The 17,758-nt window shown below is 33.4% G+C and overlaps 1 protein-coding gene across 17 annotated transcripts in view; it reads right to left on the minus strand.

Moving 5' to 3' along the window:
• Positions 1–1,220: 1,220 nt before the first annotated feature.
• Positions 1,221–17,758, minus strand: part of LOC126892901 (MAP/microtubule affinity-regulating kinase 3-like) — a 592,659-nt gene continuing 576,121 nt past the window's right edge. For all 17 annotated transcript variants that reach the window (XM_050662736.1, XM_050662738.1, XM_050662745.1 and 14 more), the window contains one exon: positions 1,221–16,064. In XM_050662736.1, coding sequence (XP_050518693.1) covers positions 16,006–16,064 — 59 coding nt within the window. In that variant the 3' untranslated portion in view covers positions 1,221–16,005. The remainder of the gene's footprint in view (positions 16,065–17,758) is intronic.

Raw genomic sequence — 17,758 nt, forward strand, 5'->3', positions numbered from 1 at the left:
GGTGGATTTTTCTATTAGTGACTATAAAATCAATCATAGATTTGTGCCCCCTGGAGTTTTCAAACGTATATTTATACAGAAACTTATGGTCGAAATATGTATTATTGATTCTCAGTTCGTTAAAAGCACAGAGATTAGCCATGAGTTCTCCATTTGCGTTGACATGGTTTTTATTGAATCTTTGTTTTACTCCTGGAACTATTTCATTTTCGATTTGTGCATTAAAGTCACCCATAATAATTAAGGGTTCTTCATGAAGTATTTCATCCAGGATGGTTTGCAACTGTTCGTTTGCAACTGAAAAATAAATTAACTATTTTTAATGGGAAATAAGCCACACTTTTACTAAAAAAAATATTTTATTAACGTTTCGACGTCAAATCGGATGCCGTTGTCAAAATACAAAAAATATTAATATTAAACAAAAATGGTTTTGCTTAGTAAAAAATTCTAATTATTTATTTAATCTGACTCATTTACATCGGCAATTCAGACATATGTATATTATACATTTTAAAGTAGAAGACTTTAAAATGATATTGCCAATATTTATACGACTTTACTGAAATATAGTTCATTCGATTACATGAAATCAACCCCAACTCAAGAATATCCGTCACAAATAAAATCATAGCATTTAAAAAGACAACCACATGCAACGGTGACAGTAAAATTCTCGCGTTAGATTCCATAGTAAATCAAGAAATTAAATTTTCATAGTAAATTTTTTCCTAGTTTCCCTCGTGATTTCCTATGAAATCTCTAACGCGAGAATTTTACTGTTACCGTTGCATGTGGTTGTCTTTTTAAAGACAGATCACATGCTATGATTTTTTTGTGACAAATATTCTTGACTTGGGGTTGATTTCATGTAATCGAATGAACTATCTTGCAGTAAAGTCGTCCCCGAAACGCAACTCATAAGTATTGTCAATATCATTTTAAAGTTTTCTACTTTAAAATGTATATATGTCTGAATTGCCGATATAAATGAGTCAAATTAAATAAATTTATTAGAAGAATTTTTTACTAAGCAAAAACATTTTAGTTTAATATTAATATTTTTTGCATTTTGACAACGGCGTCCCATTTGGACGCCGAAACGTTAATAAAATCATTTTTTTAGTAAAATTGTGGCATATTTCCCATTAAAAATAGTTAATTGCAAAAATGCCACAAGAAAATAGCTTCAGAACATAAAAAATAAATAAAACACATAATTAATGAGTTCAATTTTATTATAAATGATCAATAGCTTAACTAACATAAAGTGCCCATCCCCAGTGAAAGAATTGTATTTAATGGAAAAGCAAACGATGCTCTTTACAGCGTAATAGACTAATCTAAGCTGTTCTTCTAACAATTATATTACTTCATTACTATATTATCGTAAATCCAATGAAACATCACCTTACTTTTCCTACTAGCAAAAACAGAAAATATATATAAAATATTGTACAAATCTAAATCATTTAAACTTTCAAAAAGTTCTAAAAGTCGAACGAAAAACTAGAGCCAAAGGCTTATTACCTAATAAGACTAGTCTATAAAAACATTAAAAACTTCACAAAACTGATTTACTAAATATAGTCTAGGCGCCAGAGGGGTCACCGTGTCCTTTTCAGCTCTGATGGACAAACTCAACGGTTTCTTATGGATTTTTGGCTGCTGCTTACGAATTTCGAGGGTAGATTTCGATCCGAGTGGTCAAAAAATTGTTATAGACAATTTAATTGTTTATAAGGCTCTGCTCTGGAATGAAAATGAGCCTTAAAAGGCCTCATTTTAAAGTTCAATTAATAGGCTTCCAAACAAAGTTTGTTAAATTACTTTATCTTCATTTGTTTTAAAGTTATACCCGTTTGAAGTTATAATTTTCTTTAAAAAATTGTACATTAATTTGTTTATAAGGGTTTCAGCCAAATTTGAGGTATAAATATTTATACTTTAATTAACAATAATGATAGATGAACTCAAAAGGAACAATTTTTTGAGCTTATGAAAATGTTCGTAAGTTTATTTTTGGCCAATATATCGATATTTTAATAGCGCGCTATAAGGCGCAAGATCGGCTCACAGATCACAATTTTTGCTGTGAGCCGATCTTGCGCCTCAAGAGAGCGCTACTAAAATATCGATATCTTGGCCAAAAATAAAGTTACGAACAGTTTCGTAAGCTCAAAATGTTCCTTTTGAGTTCTTCTATCATTATTGTTAATTAAAGTATAAATGTTTATAGCTCAAATTTGCTTCAAACCCTTATAAACAAATTAATGTACAATTGTTTAAGGAAAATTATAACTTCAAACGGGTATAATTTTAAAACAATTGAAGATAAAGTAATTAACAAACTTTTTTTGGAAGCCTATTAATTAAGCTTTAAAATGAGACCTTCTAAGGCCCATTTGCATGCGTAGAAGCCGAGTTACGATCGATAAAGTTTCGAAAAATACTTATTTGCAAATCTGCAATTAGCATTGTGCACTAATTTTACAATATTGAGTTCTAATTGTTGGGTTTAAGTTTAGTAAACGTTTTTTTCTTCGTTTTTTATTAAGGGACACATTTTATTTGAAACATATTTTTTATCTCTTTTAGTTTATGAGCTAGACCCTTATAAACAATTAAATTGTTTGTAACAATTTTTTGACCAATCAGATCGAAATCCACACTCGAAATTCGTAATCAGCAGCCAAAAATCCATAAGAAACCGTTGAGTTTGTCCATCAGAATTGAAAAGGTCACGGTGACCTCTACTTGGCGCCTAGACTAATAGGGGAGAGATATATAAAATAATCCGTCCAACTAAATTACACGTTTTGTAAAGTATCACGACTTTTTGCAAACAAATATATTACATAACAAGCCTAAACAAGGACTTTTTCGAGCCACCTCGTACGTACTAACCTAGAAAAAGTAAGGTTCATTTAACGAGGTGAAGATGGAGTTGCTTTTTTCATTTTTTTTATCTAAGTACACTCATGATGAACAGATCTGACATTTTTTAATGTTAATGGGTATACTACATTCACATTTCACAGGAAAATCGAGTATTTTAAAGCCTGAGCAAGATTGACTCTACCAAAGTTCCAAAAAGGTCCATGCAAGCTGTTTGTGGTTATATTTTTTGATACTTAGGTATAATTGAACAGATTTAACTGAAACCCTCAAGGTCACGTATGTCGTCTGTTCTCTTCGCGGTTGCATATAAATGGGTTTTACTGTAATATATACAATGTTGTTGACTTTATTTTTATGTAACAAGAAGTTAACAATAATGTTATAATTATCAAAACAGAGGTTGACTAGAAGATAAGATCTCAACAAGGTTATAATGCCAAAATAGGAAGAAGAATAAAAGAAGATACATTCTTTTATAGGTATTTTCCCCCAATGTAGTGTAATATACGACTGAAGTCTGATGAGCCATTCTTTAAAATTATTCCTCAAAGTTCTTCACTACAGAATCTCTACAAAATGCGATAAGGTTATTGGTTGCTCACAATTTGGATTTAGAAAAGGCCTGGGTACCAGGGAAGCACTAGTTGCAACCCAAGTGCTAGCTCAGAACTGCTACGATCAAAGGAAAGATGTAATGATGTGCTTTATAGATTATGAAAAAGCCTTCAATCGAGTACATCATAAACTCGTACATATGTAAACTCTTTACTGGAATCAAACAGCTGTCGTCAAGGGGGATAATGAAACAACGCAAGCTCAAAAAATTCTCACAGGTGTAAGACAGGGATGCATTCTCTCCCCACTACTGTTCAATTTATATTCAGAAAGTATCTTCCAGGAAGCTCTTGACGAATGCGAAAGCGGCATCAAAGTAAATGGTACCTGGGTCAATAATACACGATATGCGGATGACTCGGTCTTAATAGCAGACAATATAGAAGACCTCCAAAATCTTCTTAATAAAATTGGAGAACATAGCGAGAACATGGGACTTAGCATTATCATAAAAAAGACGAAGTTCATTATAATCAGCCGTCAACATCAAAATGCAAGACTAGCATATAACAATCAAGATTTAGAGCGCGTAAGAAAATTTAAGTACCTGGGAACCTGGCTATGTGAAGACTGGATGTCGGATATGGAAATTAAATGTCGCATTCATGAAATTCAGAAACGTCTTTACGAACTCTGACTTTGACCTGAACCTAAGACTAAGATTCACGAAATGCTATATATGGTCGGTGCTCCTATATGGCATGGAACGATTGACTTTTAAAATAAACACAATGAATAAGCTAGAGGCATTTGAGATGTGGATTTATCGACGAATCCTTAAAGTTCCCTGGACCGCACGAATAACAAATGAAGAAATCCTGAGAAGAATTGGTACAGAACGACAACTGCTATGCACAAATAAACAGAGAAAAACGGCATACCTGGGGCACCTAATTAGAAACGAAAGATACCAGTTTCTGCAAACCTTAATTGAAGGAAAGATCGAAGGAAGAAGTGGTGTGGGCAGGAACAAAATGCCATGGCTCTGTATTGTCAAACAATGGACAGGGCTAAAAAATAGGAGACCTAATACATACTGTAAGGGAAAGAGAAAAATGGTCAAACGTGATCACGAACATCCATTAGTGGATTGCATAAGAAGAAGAAGTAGTGTAATATTTGCATGGATCTTATTGGAGCTTACCTAACAATATCTAAAAGTCGATGATTATCAATATTTACCTCAAAAATAATCATTTATTTTATTTCTAATTCTATGTTCATTAAACTTTATAGCTTTTTAGCAATAACTTTATCAATAGATGATGATTTTCTACAGTAAATATTGTTTACGTTACAATAAGAAAAATACAAATTTCACAAAAAAAATAATGTAACCTTTATGAATAGGGAAATTTAGTAGTGTATTATATACCGAAATTATTGATATCTTAATATATATTTCATATTGTTAATATACATAATGTGATACAGAGTGAGCCTTGAGAAATATATCAATGTCAAAGTTTGACGTTACAACTGTCAAATGTCAAAGCTTGACGTTATACTGTCAAACGTCAATGTTCTGCCAATGAAATTGTGATATTTCCCAAAAGGACGGAAAATAACTCCTCTATTTATTTTTTAAATATATTATATAGCAAGTTTATTAAAATCTGTTCATATTGCAGTATATTTATAATGATTAACGATACCTATGACTTACTTAAATTTTTAAGTCCATAGAGAAAATATTTTCCGATACATCACAGTAGTAGCTCATTCCGAAGATTTTTGTTGCTATGTACAATTATAACGGTTTTTTTATATCTGTGACAGACTACGAAAATGGCTTATATCTGGTTTATCATATACATTTATATTAATCAGTTCTAAGTGTTTGGTACATTTACTTCGTCATGTACTTCCTACAAACCGGCGCGCCTTTGAGACATGATCACAACCAGTGTTCTTGTTGTAGTTAATAGAGACATTTATGTCTTGAAAGGGTATCGTCTTCAGCTCGCCGGCGCATCGTACGCATGCAGCCCTGTCATATACTTTCATCCACTAGGACAAACGTTAGGAGATAGATCACTGAAAATGATATAAAAGAAGCTTCACCACAACAGCAAGGCAGTTCTACCGGAGAATTGATCTGGCCGACCGGCCAAAAGATATTGCCTGGAGGCCAGCCGGGCTTTTAAATAATTGAGTAAAAACAAAGAACTTTTTCTTCTTTTTCCTGCTTCTTGTTCCATCTTCGGATGCATCCTCATCATGTATCTAGGTTGTGACTCCATCTCTTCCTTGGCCTTCCTATTGGGGCCGTGCAAGTTCTGCAAAGCGACACTTGGTTTCTACGCTCAGCAACATTATTCGCACTTTTAATTATATTGTCCAATTATATTAGTCCTGGTTACTGGATAATTGTCAAGGCCATAGTCCAAAGAAATAATAAGAAGAAAAAATAAGATTCAGGTTATGTTATTAAAACATAACCAATTGTATGTAGTAAATAAAATTAGTTATTAAAATGCAGTACTGCAAGCAAAATACAATTAATTAAATTTACCTTTATACAATAATTGCATATCATATCAATATTGTGGAGCAATATATAATTTTTCTTCTTCATTGACAGTAGATATGAAATATACGTCAATTTGACAATTTCAATTGACAATGAATTATTTAAGAAAGTTACAATATTTCTCCGCTATTCTCGCACGATCGTTTCTCGTATACCCTCCAAGTACTTGCACACCGCGAATACTCCTTCGACCGTTTGGTGATCTGTCTCGTACTATCTTTCCCAGTCTTCCTTTTCTCATTCTATTTATATGGCTATACCATTCTTTTTTTATGTCCAGTCATTTATATTCTCTATATTACAGCTTTACCTGAGGTCTGTGCTACGTTCTTTATCCCATAATGATTTTCCTGTGGTATCTCGGACTATTTTCATTTCACACGTTTCCATCAGTCTTTTTGTCCTTGTGGTGTCAGGTCTTGTTTCTGCAGTGTAAGTCATAATTGGCCTAACTACTGTCCTATAGATCTTGGCCTTTGTTTCTGTCCGTAGATGTGTGTTGCGCCAGATAGTGTGTTTAAGACATCCTACTATTCTGTTGGTTTTGTTTATTTGTTGGGCAACTTCCGCTTCTGTATCTCCATAACTGTGCATTAGCACTCCCTTCTTATAGCTGATACTTCTTTTTTGCTGGATTATTTTGATGTCCACTTCCAGCTTGCACCTTATTGGATCTTTATGAGATTACCATACTTTTTGTTTTATTTGGAGATATTATGAGACCAGACACAAGCAAAACAAAAATACATCTAGAGACCAATGGAATGAAGATCTTGAGAAGGATTGCTGGAAAAGGAGTAAGCTGTTCTCTGACAGGGTAAGACGTGAGGAAATCAGACGCATATGTGGGGTACACAATATAAATATCTGTGTAAAGCTCAGAAAAGAACAGTGGAATCAACACATAAGCAGGATGTCTGAATCAAGGATAATAAGAATATCCAGGGACAAGTCACCGTTAGGCAAAAGAAGTGCAGGACGTCCAAGGAAAAGATGGAATGACAATTTAGGGGTAGAATAAAAGGCACCATTGATGAAAAACAGGCAGTACTGCTTATATAAAAGAAGAAGAGTTAAAAGCCGTCCAGCGATTAACTACTGATTAATCGCTGAGCCGTTTCTTACCGGCCGAGTATTGATTGACCTGTCTCATCGATCAGTTGAGTTCCCAAACCAATTCTACGGTAGAACTTTTATGCCTTTCTGTTGCGGCGAAGCATCTTTTATATCATTCTCGGTGATCCATTTCCTAACACTCGTCAATGGTAGTTGGGGGTATGGTGGGACTGCGCGCTTACGATGCGCTACCGTTAGAGTCTGTGTAATCTTAATATTGGTGTAAGGATGCGCTAGTTTGTAAAAATTATACGTCAGAATACTTTTTTGTGACACAAATTGCGTTTTTCCCTTTAACAATCTACTCTTAAACCTCCAGCTTCTGCCAATCGGAAGTTTTTTTATCAACCTGATAAATGCAAATGCAGTAATACTACAAGAAATTCGAAGAAACAACTAAACCAAATATTTCAAGTGGTAAAATTTTTATTTTTTACATACTCCAATAACTACTACAGATAAAACTTGTGTTTTTTCTCTTAGAAAATGCATAAATAAACAAATTTTAGCACAGGAAATGCTTGGCAGACATTCCTTGAAGTATGCGATGTGCAGATAACACCCAAATGTCACCCAATTATCTCAAAAAGATAAAGCCTATTATTTTAGTGGTATTTCGGTTTTATTTTGCTATTGGTTGTAAGCAACACATGGTTTTTTATATACAAAAGTTGATTGTTTTAAAAATATTTCAATGTTATTCTTGAAGCGCCGTTTTTGTATCATGCATACATTTAAAATTATAATGAGTAAACAATTGTATCCTTTCAACATTCATAACAAAATGGGTATCACATTTCTTCCATGCGATTGAATGGTGTTAATCATTAAAAAGAATATTATAAAACATTGTATTGCATCCAGATCGTTTGGAAGACATAAAACAATTGTATTGGAGTTAACCATCAGCTCGTATGACGCAACAAATAAATACACAGAGAAATATACCATTTTCGTTTAAATCTGCTGCACTTGTCATCAATGACATTTCTGGTTGTCAAATTATAACCAGCCTTTTATCATTTCTAACTCCGCATGGCCTTCTTTTTCCTCCAAGCCGAAACCATAAAATTTGGCAACAGTGAACACAGCACCTAACAAATGTCATATGTTTCCGACTACCCGGAGCTTGTAGACTTATTACAAAGTAGAGACTAGAAGATTAGAAAAAGAAGTCATAGAGAAAGGGCGTTTGTCTGAACGCCAATATGGGTTTACGAAAGGGAAATCTGTAATAGACGCACTCAGTCACATGTGTAGCAGAAGGTGGTGACAGTAAGCAGATAATTGGCTAACCCGTCAAATGTGCGGCAAACAAGGCTTAACAGAGAGCAACAGCTATGGAAATAATTATGCCAAATATAGGAAGCCCAAGTACGGGAAAAAGAAGGATTCTGATAGACGTGGTATACTCCACAATTCTATATGCTGCACCGGTGTGGATTCAAGTAACTAATAGTCAAAAGTACAAACAATTGTACCGTATGCCCCTATAGAACGACCTCGACGGTAGCCATACAAGTTATAGATGGGTACCAGCAATATACCTGCAGGTAAAAGAGAGAACCAAAACATACAGCAAGAGTATTCAAGAGAAGACAGAAGAAAGGAGAGAAACCATCACAAAGTCACAGGAAGAGTGGTTAAACGAGTGGCGGGCTGCATGAATAAGGACTCTGATCCCAGTAATGGAGGAGTGGGTGCAGTACAAATATGAAAGCACTACCTACTTCTTCACACAATTCCTTACGGGGCACAGGTCATCATAGAGAGAGGGCAGCCTGATGGTAGCTATGTGGACTGTGGAGTAAGCAACACAGTAGAACACTGTGTGTTCGAATGTAGTACGTTCCACTTCGAAGTGGATTCTTCAAATATTTCCACTATTACGCAAAAAGTATGTTTCCGACTACCAGATGATATTTTATTGTTGTAGCACTTATACAGGATCAATGTATTAAAGTAGGAGATGTAGTGCTGGACATAATGGAGTAATTCAGGTGTATCGGTAGTAATATCAATAAGATTTGTGAAGACACTATCCATCTTTACCAGCATCGTAAGCTTACTTAGGTTTTCGAAAACTAACATCACAAAATATGGTGCTTCAAAAAGAAAACAACAAATCAGACATCTATCGAAGATACAGCAACGTTGTAATGCGATCTTTTCAAGAGGGGGTATGCCTACTGTCACCTTTAGTTGTTACGTTTTCAATACAGCATAGAGGGCGCGTAGTTGCCAAATTTAACGCAACGCCTAAACTTTATGCATAATCAATACAGAAAGCTCTGTAATCTATAAAATAGTGTAAAATTCAAGAAAAAAAGCCTGTGTAATGTTATACCTGGTTTACCACTAAAATAATTTTTGGGCGTTAACATGCACAAATTTCTTGTAGTATGAAATTTGTTAAAAATATTACATCTCTTATAACTTAAACACTCAATCGTACGCACAACTTTCATACAATATATACAAATTGAAAAACGGTTTCCTGGTGCTTGCGCACCTCTAATTGTCCATTGTTTATAACTCAGGGATCCGCACTAACGAAAAAATCACATAAAAAACTAGTAACACGGCGACTACACTACAGTCGGATGGTTATAAGTTTTAATATGATTGGCAGGGGTGTGCCGACTATGCCAAAATTGTAATCTGAAAAATACAATACAAACTAAGCTTTTAGTAATTTATTGTTTACAATCATTGCCTATATCCGTTTATTAGATTATAAATGTAATTTAAAAAAAAATTGGAAAAAATCCTTTGTAAAAGGTATAACATTTTTTTATTAAAAATCCCTTTAAGGGCTACATCACAACAAAACGTTTTGGTGAAACGATTTTGTGAATCAGGTAGGATGTGGAGCAATATTTTTGGTGTTGTTTTATGTGCTATTAGATTGAAAACTTGGTCTTTTGCTAGCAGTTGCCGCTAGGGCATCCATGCCATTTCGTTCGTTGCAATTCATCACTGCACGCCGGGGTTTGTCCTAGTTGGGTCAGAGAGAGCAGCATATGTGCCTCCTGATGAGAGACTAATAAGTTTCGAAACCGGTAGAAGTGCTTGCAGCACTCTCTGATTGAACTAGAATATGATGCGGCTGTAGTATCGTGTTGCAACGAAATTGAAAATGGTTATTCATTTTTGATTCACATGTTTACTCTGATTGGAGTACGAAGGAAACCATTCTCGTTGAAACTTTACCGCGCTGAGCAGATGGGACGTGAATTATAAATTGTAAAATTCCCTCATCTTCCTTAGTCTCAGCATCCGTTATGGCTTGCAAATTTTAGAAGCCTCGGAGGTGTAACCAGAGAAGGTTCCCATTGTTTGCAATCTGGTAGGATGTGGAGCAACATTTTTGGTGTTGTTTTATGTGTTATTAGACTGAAAACTTGGTCTTTTGCTAGCAGTTGCCGCTAGGGCATACATGCCATTTCGTTTGTTGCAATTCATCACTGCACGCCGGGGTTTGTCCTAGTTGGGTCAGAGAGAGCAGCATATGTGCCTCCTGGTGAGAAACTAATAAGTTTCGAAACCGGTAGAGGTGCTTGCAGCACTCTCTGATTGAATTAGAATATGCCGCGGCTGTAGTTTCGTGTTGCAACGAAATTGAAAATGGTTATTCATTTTTGAAAGAGCAAGGTTTTATTGAAGATCTACGGATCCGAACAAGAGGTGTGGCGTTTGAAAAGTAACAATAAATTAAGAGGTATCTAGAACCTCGACTAGTAGTAGATATTAAAGCAGCCAAAGAGTTAAGATGAGCGTGTTACATGGAAAGAATGCCACAAGACAGAAGATACCGCAGTAAATCTCGTCTTAACTGAATCGACGGTGTTAAAGATTTGGGAAATCTGAAATTCAGAAGATGGCGAACAGTAGCTAATCATCATCATCATGCAACCTCTTCCGGTAACTGCTGGATATAGGTCTCTTCCATTTTGCGCCATTCTCTACGATTCTGTGCTTCCATTGTCCTCTGTTGCGTCTTCTCTTGGGCGCCAGTCAATTAGTTTTCTGGTCCATCTTGAGTCTTTTAGTCTCCCTACGTGGCCTGCTTAATTCCATTTCAGCCTGGCTATGCATTCGACGACATCAGTGATACCTGTGTATCACTGTTTATCTGCTTGGAAGACAGGTAATTGGTCAGGACCAACTATCTGTGTTTAGCATTATCTCTAAACACATATGATAGTTTGTCAACTCAGGTTAAAGAAGGTCGCGAATCTTTATCCTGACACGAAGAGGCGAACAACAACACTGAAAAAACATCCATCAATGAGTGAGACATGGCTGCGTTGTCACTATGTTACTTAATTTGTATTCAGAACTTCTATTTGCTTCTATAGTCTATAGAAGCAAATATACGTACAATACAAACCTGTGGAAGAAATTGTTCTTTTGCCTTTCCACTTTCATAATTACCACACATTTGTTAAGATGCACAAAATAGAAGAAGAATAATAATTTCCTAAAGCGTGAGACTTCGCTAAACACTTTTTGGATAAAAAATATCAAGACTATAGGCAATAAGGTCTACTTACCTCTGAATTATGAACTTCTAATCCATTTTTTCGGTGTACATCAGCAATTTTCCATATTTCTGATTGTTACTCTTGTTCAATGATTTCATTTGAACCTAATTTAGAATATTTTATCATTTCCTTCTTGTTACTAGAAAGTACTAATTTATAACTACCTAGATCTGTCTGAATACTAATAACCAAAATAAATGAGTCTATATTGAGTTTTTTCTTTCTAAGCTGTTAGAAACCAATTGTTTTTTTGTATTTGTCCAGTCGAAAGCAAAACCCATCTTTATTTAATACAGTTTATTAACTACATGTTAGAAAATAACTCTTTTAAGATTACAATTTTGAATAAATCGGCCTACAAAAGTTTTTGGCCATCTCAAGAAATCACAAGATGCAAACACGTGCACACTATTTCGCGTAAACTCAAAAAAACCAGAGAAAAATTAAGTAAAGGCAAATTTTAAAGAAACTAAATACAATAAATATTTATGCATCGTAATAAAATAATACAGTTTTCTTACTTTCGAATTTCATACTTTGATAAACGTAACATACAGAAGTACTACTTGTGTCAATGTCAATGCACGTTTAAAAAAATCGTTGAAAGTATTTTTGTATTGGAGAAAAAAATAACAAAGGACGAGAGATCTACGCATCGTATACAAGGTGTCTCTACACACAAGAGAACTGCAAATTTTCTTTTATTTTACAGAGTCGAAGAAAAAAAACAGATGAAATTTCGTGGATGACTTAGAAAATTTGTCAGCCACGAATAATTTTTTAAAAAATTTGTTCGCGACGGATAAATTTTTTTAGAAAATTTATCCGCGGCGGACAAATTTTTTATGATTGGACAACCTCAAACTGAATGACTTAGAAAATTTGTCAGCCACGGATATTGACGGATAAATTTTTTAGGAAATTTATCCGCAGCCGACAAATTTTTTATGATCGGACAACCTGAAACTGAATGTTATTCTTTAAGACACTGTCAAAATATTATACCTTGATCTCCGACTAGAAGATAATAAGTGAAAAACACGAAGAAAATGTTAGCAGATACAAATTCTGGAAGGGATGAAGACAATATTATCTAATTATCTAACAATATTATTAATTAACACCGGCCAATTTTCTCAGGAATGCTTCATAAAGAAATGTTAAAAGGTATGCTTGACGGACAAATATGGGGCACATTTTTGCAGTCAAACGTTATTAAGTTTTAGAACTTGCAAATCTATAGGTTTTTAAGTGTCTGACTGTGTGTCCATTAAGCATACAATCACGTTTTAATGGTATTTTTTCATGAATCCTTCATAGAAAAAAACAAACTACTGTTAAGAATTTAAAATTAGCTCGTTAAAAATTTAATATTTTTGTCCGCCAAATTTCTCGATTGGTTGTTTTCTACTTTTTATCCCCCTATATGACGTAAAAATATATTTCTGTTATTCTGTTCATAATATTTAATCATTGTACCAGTTTCAGATTTACCGACAAAAAAATTTGTCCGCCGACAAAAAAAAATTGCCCGTCGATCAAAAAAAATTTGTCCGCTGACAAAAAAAAATTGCCCGCCGACAAAAAAATTTGCAAAAAAAAACTGTAGATAATAAATTTGCAGTTCTCTTTGGTGAAGAGTTTGTTGACACCCTGTATATACAAGATGTACCATATACATAAAAACATGATCCTGAACAGGAACAGCGTCGTAGGAAGCCTGCTATTGCTTAATAAAAAACCTATTACCTTTAATTTAAACAACTGACATTTGGACGAAAGTCACTTGAGCTATATTAGTCATTCAATCAACTGTTTATTGATCCAAGTATTACTGGTACACCCCGTATAACGTTTCTTGTAGAGTATCGTACTTTCTTCAATCAATTCCACATATCACAAGCAAAGAGTCAGGGTTTAATCTTACGAACTAAATTGTATAGAGCGGTATTCGAAAAACACGGTGAGACTGAAGCCAGATTTGGTGTTTTTGTCTTACATGGCGGGTCCCGTTGGATTATATTATACATGTCATAGCATAGAATATATTTTTATTGTCTGTAAGTGTAAAAATTAACAATATCTTTGAGATAGTCATCGATCCAGAGTGAATAAAATTGGTTTCTTCCTAATTTTTAACTAAAATCATTTTTGTATAGAAATAAATATGTCTAATACCTCTATATCACTATACAGAGTGAGTTTTAAGTAGGAATCTCAATTATTTCGGAAGCGACTTGCACTATTTTTTAGACGTTGATCTTGTAGTGAGGACGATATTATGGTGGCATTTACACTGTTGTCAGATCTTCCGTTTTTCTGTAAATCTAATGAACTTTAAGTCCTTAAGCAATATTAATTATTTTTCATGTAATGTTTCCTATACCTAAATATCATAATCTTGTTACATTTACATTACAAAAACTCCATAAGAAAGCCCTGAAATTAGTCTATCCACCACCACAGAAATAACCCAGTACCTTCTGCTCTATCACATTTACTGGCAAGATAACAACAAAAATAGCCAGATACATAAAAAAGAAAGGAATAACACCAGCTTTCAGAAATAACAACAATTTAAGCAAATATGTTAAGAACAATAAGAGCCGAAAGAGAAAACAACTACAGAGTGGTATTTACAAACAACCTGTGACGACTGTCCGAAAACTTACATCGGTCAAACTGGCAGAACCTTTGACAAACGGATAGCAGAACACAAAAGGGCTTTCAACAATAGAAAACAGACACTTCTACATACGCACTTCACCTTCTAGATCATAATCATTCTTTTAATGAACAGTTTTAAATTCTGCATATTCAAAATAAAGGCCTTAAGCTATCTTTATTAGAATCTATGGAAATTAATACATTGAAAAATACAGATATAATTCTGAATGACCAACTCGAGACAAACAGCTCCCCACTCCTCAACCTCTTCAGTTAAAGACTTTAAAAAGACAAACACATAGTAAACTAAATCACTTGAGAAAGGCACTCTGCCGAAGCAGCTGTAGTCACATAGTTGTAATAAATTTTGTGGAAGTATAGAAAACAAACGTTTTCAGTGTTTTATTGATAGATTTACATTATCTTCTATAAATTTAAAACAATATAATTTAGATGACTATGACTCTTACGATAACAACTTTGACGCTTCTTATGTGTTGCTTCATCTACCAGTAGATCTTGTTATGATAATATAATGTATTATTAGGATATAAATTATTGAATATTATTCAAATCAAATGAGTTTATTTATCTAAATTTTAACTTCTTAATTATATTAAGGGTTTCTTAAGGACTTAAGCCAAAAATATACAGTGTGTTCCAGTTCTCATCAGAAAGTTCATTAAATTTGCAGAAAAACGGAAGATCTGACAACAATGTAAATACCACCACAATATCGGTCGCATTACAAGAGCCTTACACACCAAAATCTATAAAAATCGTGCAAGGCGTTTCCGAGAAAATTGGGGTGTTGCATATATAAAACTCACACTGTATAGTAAATTGTATACAATATTGGAAATCTTTTTTCGGAACATAGGAACTTTCAATACAATAAGTTAGATTCTCGATTTGCCATTAACCAGTGTAAATGTCAAGACAACGTCGCGATTTTCCATATTTAATTCATTTGTTCGACTGCACCGAACTCAGATCTCTGATTTGCAATTAACCAGTGTAAATTTCAATATAACGTCTCGATGTTTTAAAATTAATTCATTTGTTAGACTGTAATCCCTTTACCATTGGCTATCGCACAAACGATGCAATCCGATGGGGCACCTCAGTTCAGTGCAGTCGAACAAATGGATTAAATATGGAACATCGCTACGTTGTCTTGAAATTTACACTGGTTAATTGCAAATCAAGAATCTAACTCGCATAGAAAGGTCCTATGTTCCGAAAAAAAATTTCCAATACTGGGTATAAACCAAAATAAACAGTAATTGATATTAATACAAAAACTCTGCAGGGCATGGTAGATGATGGTTTTTCTCAAAGTTCTAACACTGGCCAAAGGCAATACATTTTTTTACTTAACAGTATGAGTAATATTCAAATCCAACTAAAAATCATCAAAGTGAAATATTTTCCAACGGGACAAGCACAAGCTTTATCATTTTTGAAACATAAAAAGGCCGAAACTTATCAGGTAGTCATCAGCTGGTACATTTGTTTGTTTCGAACACTAAGGAAATTGAGATGGAAGTCGCTACACACGCACACTGCTCGAAATTTTTTCTACGTTGGCTCACTGTTTGCTATCTCTGGCTCCTTAACAAGCAGTCACAGCTTCAGTTCGTTTGCTATTTTGCTAGCAATATTCTTAAAACCAATACTGGTACCTGGAAAATAAATTATTAGATTAGAAGGTGTCTTAAATTGATGCGAACTAGTGTTTAATGTTGTAATGATATGCCTTTGAAAAGCTGAACGCGTCCCGATACTTGCGCAACCCGATACCCCACTTATTTCCACTTCTACTTTTATTTATTTATTTATTTATTGTTTATACATATGACCTGGCCTCTAGTGACTAATCCAGGTCGTTTTTTCCTGATGGGATTACAGATATTTTTTTATATTTTTACATTTTTTACTAAACTACTAAATATATTTTTACAATTTATTAATTAATTTGCCATAATCTATTAATTACATTGAACAAATACATTTAACAAATTTAAATAAACAATATACATTTGTTAAAATATTTTTGGTACCATCAACTCCCTTCTAAAGTTATACAGTCCCTCTATTTTTTTAAAATTTAATGAATTATTATTTTTATTTATTTATTTTATATTGAATTATTATTATTATAATTGTAAATATCTATTTTTGAATTTATATTTTATTTTATTTATTTTAACTTTATCTTACTCAACTTCATCAGGGTTGGATTATTTGTTGTCTTCTTCTATTATTATAGATTTCTTGTTGTTTTTTAGATATTATTTCTGTTAGATTGTTTAATCTTCCAAAATATTCTTCATTTTGTAATATATCTCTTATTTCAATTCTTTCTAATCTTCTTCTCATTTCTCTATGTTCTTCATTTTCTATAGTATTTTCACAATGTAACACTATACGTTCTGGTGTACCTAGTTCTCCACAATATGCATCATCTTTTAAGTTAAATCTTTCCAAATATGTTGGGTACGGTCCATGTCCTGTTAAAAAGTGTACTAAACCTTGTTTTGGATTAAAATAATTTGGAATGTTTTCTAATATTGGTATAAAATTGTATAAACGTCTTGATTTTGTTGAATTTTCCCATTCATTTTGTCTTTTTCTATTTATTATTTCTTTTAATTCTCTTTTATTTCTTATATCTAATCCTATTATTTGTATTATTTATTCATATTTTTCTTTTTTTAGCCAATAATTACATGTTCTTTTTTGTGTTTCTAAATGCATTGGCATTACTCCAGTTAAAACTGTGAGTGCCTGTGTTGCAGTTGTTGTTTCCACTTCTACTGCGAGAGCTTACTTAACCTTTAACTACACGCGCTGGCGTACTTTGTACGCCAGATATAAGAATTCTACTGGAAATATATTTAAAAATTTAATTTTTGACCTTGCTTATTTTTCTAACCTATCACTGGAATGTGCTTTACAATTTGGTTTTAGTTTCGTTATAATCGGCGTTCTGGAAAGATCGTAATTTACATTTTATTATTTGTTGTTTCCGGTGGTGGACAATATACCCCAGGATTATATTACTATAAGTCGTAATATAAGTACATATTTTAATTGTTTTTTAGTCATTATGGCAAAAAATATATTTTTCTTTGTAAACAATACTTTTTCTCCTGTAAAAAATCACATTTAAAAAATTTTTTATTAGTAATTTTATTTATCATGGAATCCAGTTATTCCATGATTCCAGTTATAAATCCCAATTGGCTTACTGAAAAGGAACTCCAAGTATTCACTGATGCCGAATAAGGTTTATAACAAACAACTAAGTGTATTTTTTCAAAAAAAAAATAAACAAATCCGCTGTTTTTAAGTGTATTTTATTGTGGCGTACAAA

This window comes from Diabrotica virgifera, chromosome 9 (genome assembly GCF_917563875.1).
Source record: "Diabrotica virgifera virgifera chromosome 9, PGI_DIABVI_V3a".
NCBI lineage: Eukaryota > Metazoa > Arthropoda > Insecta > Coleoptera > Chrysomelidae > Diabrotica > Diabrotica virgifera.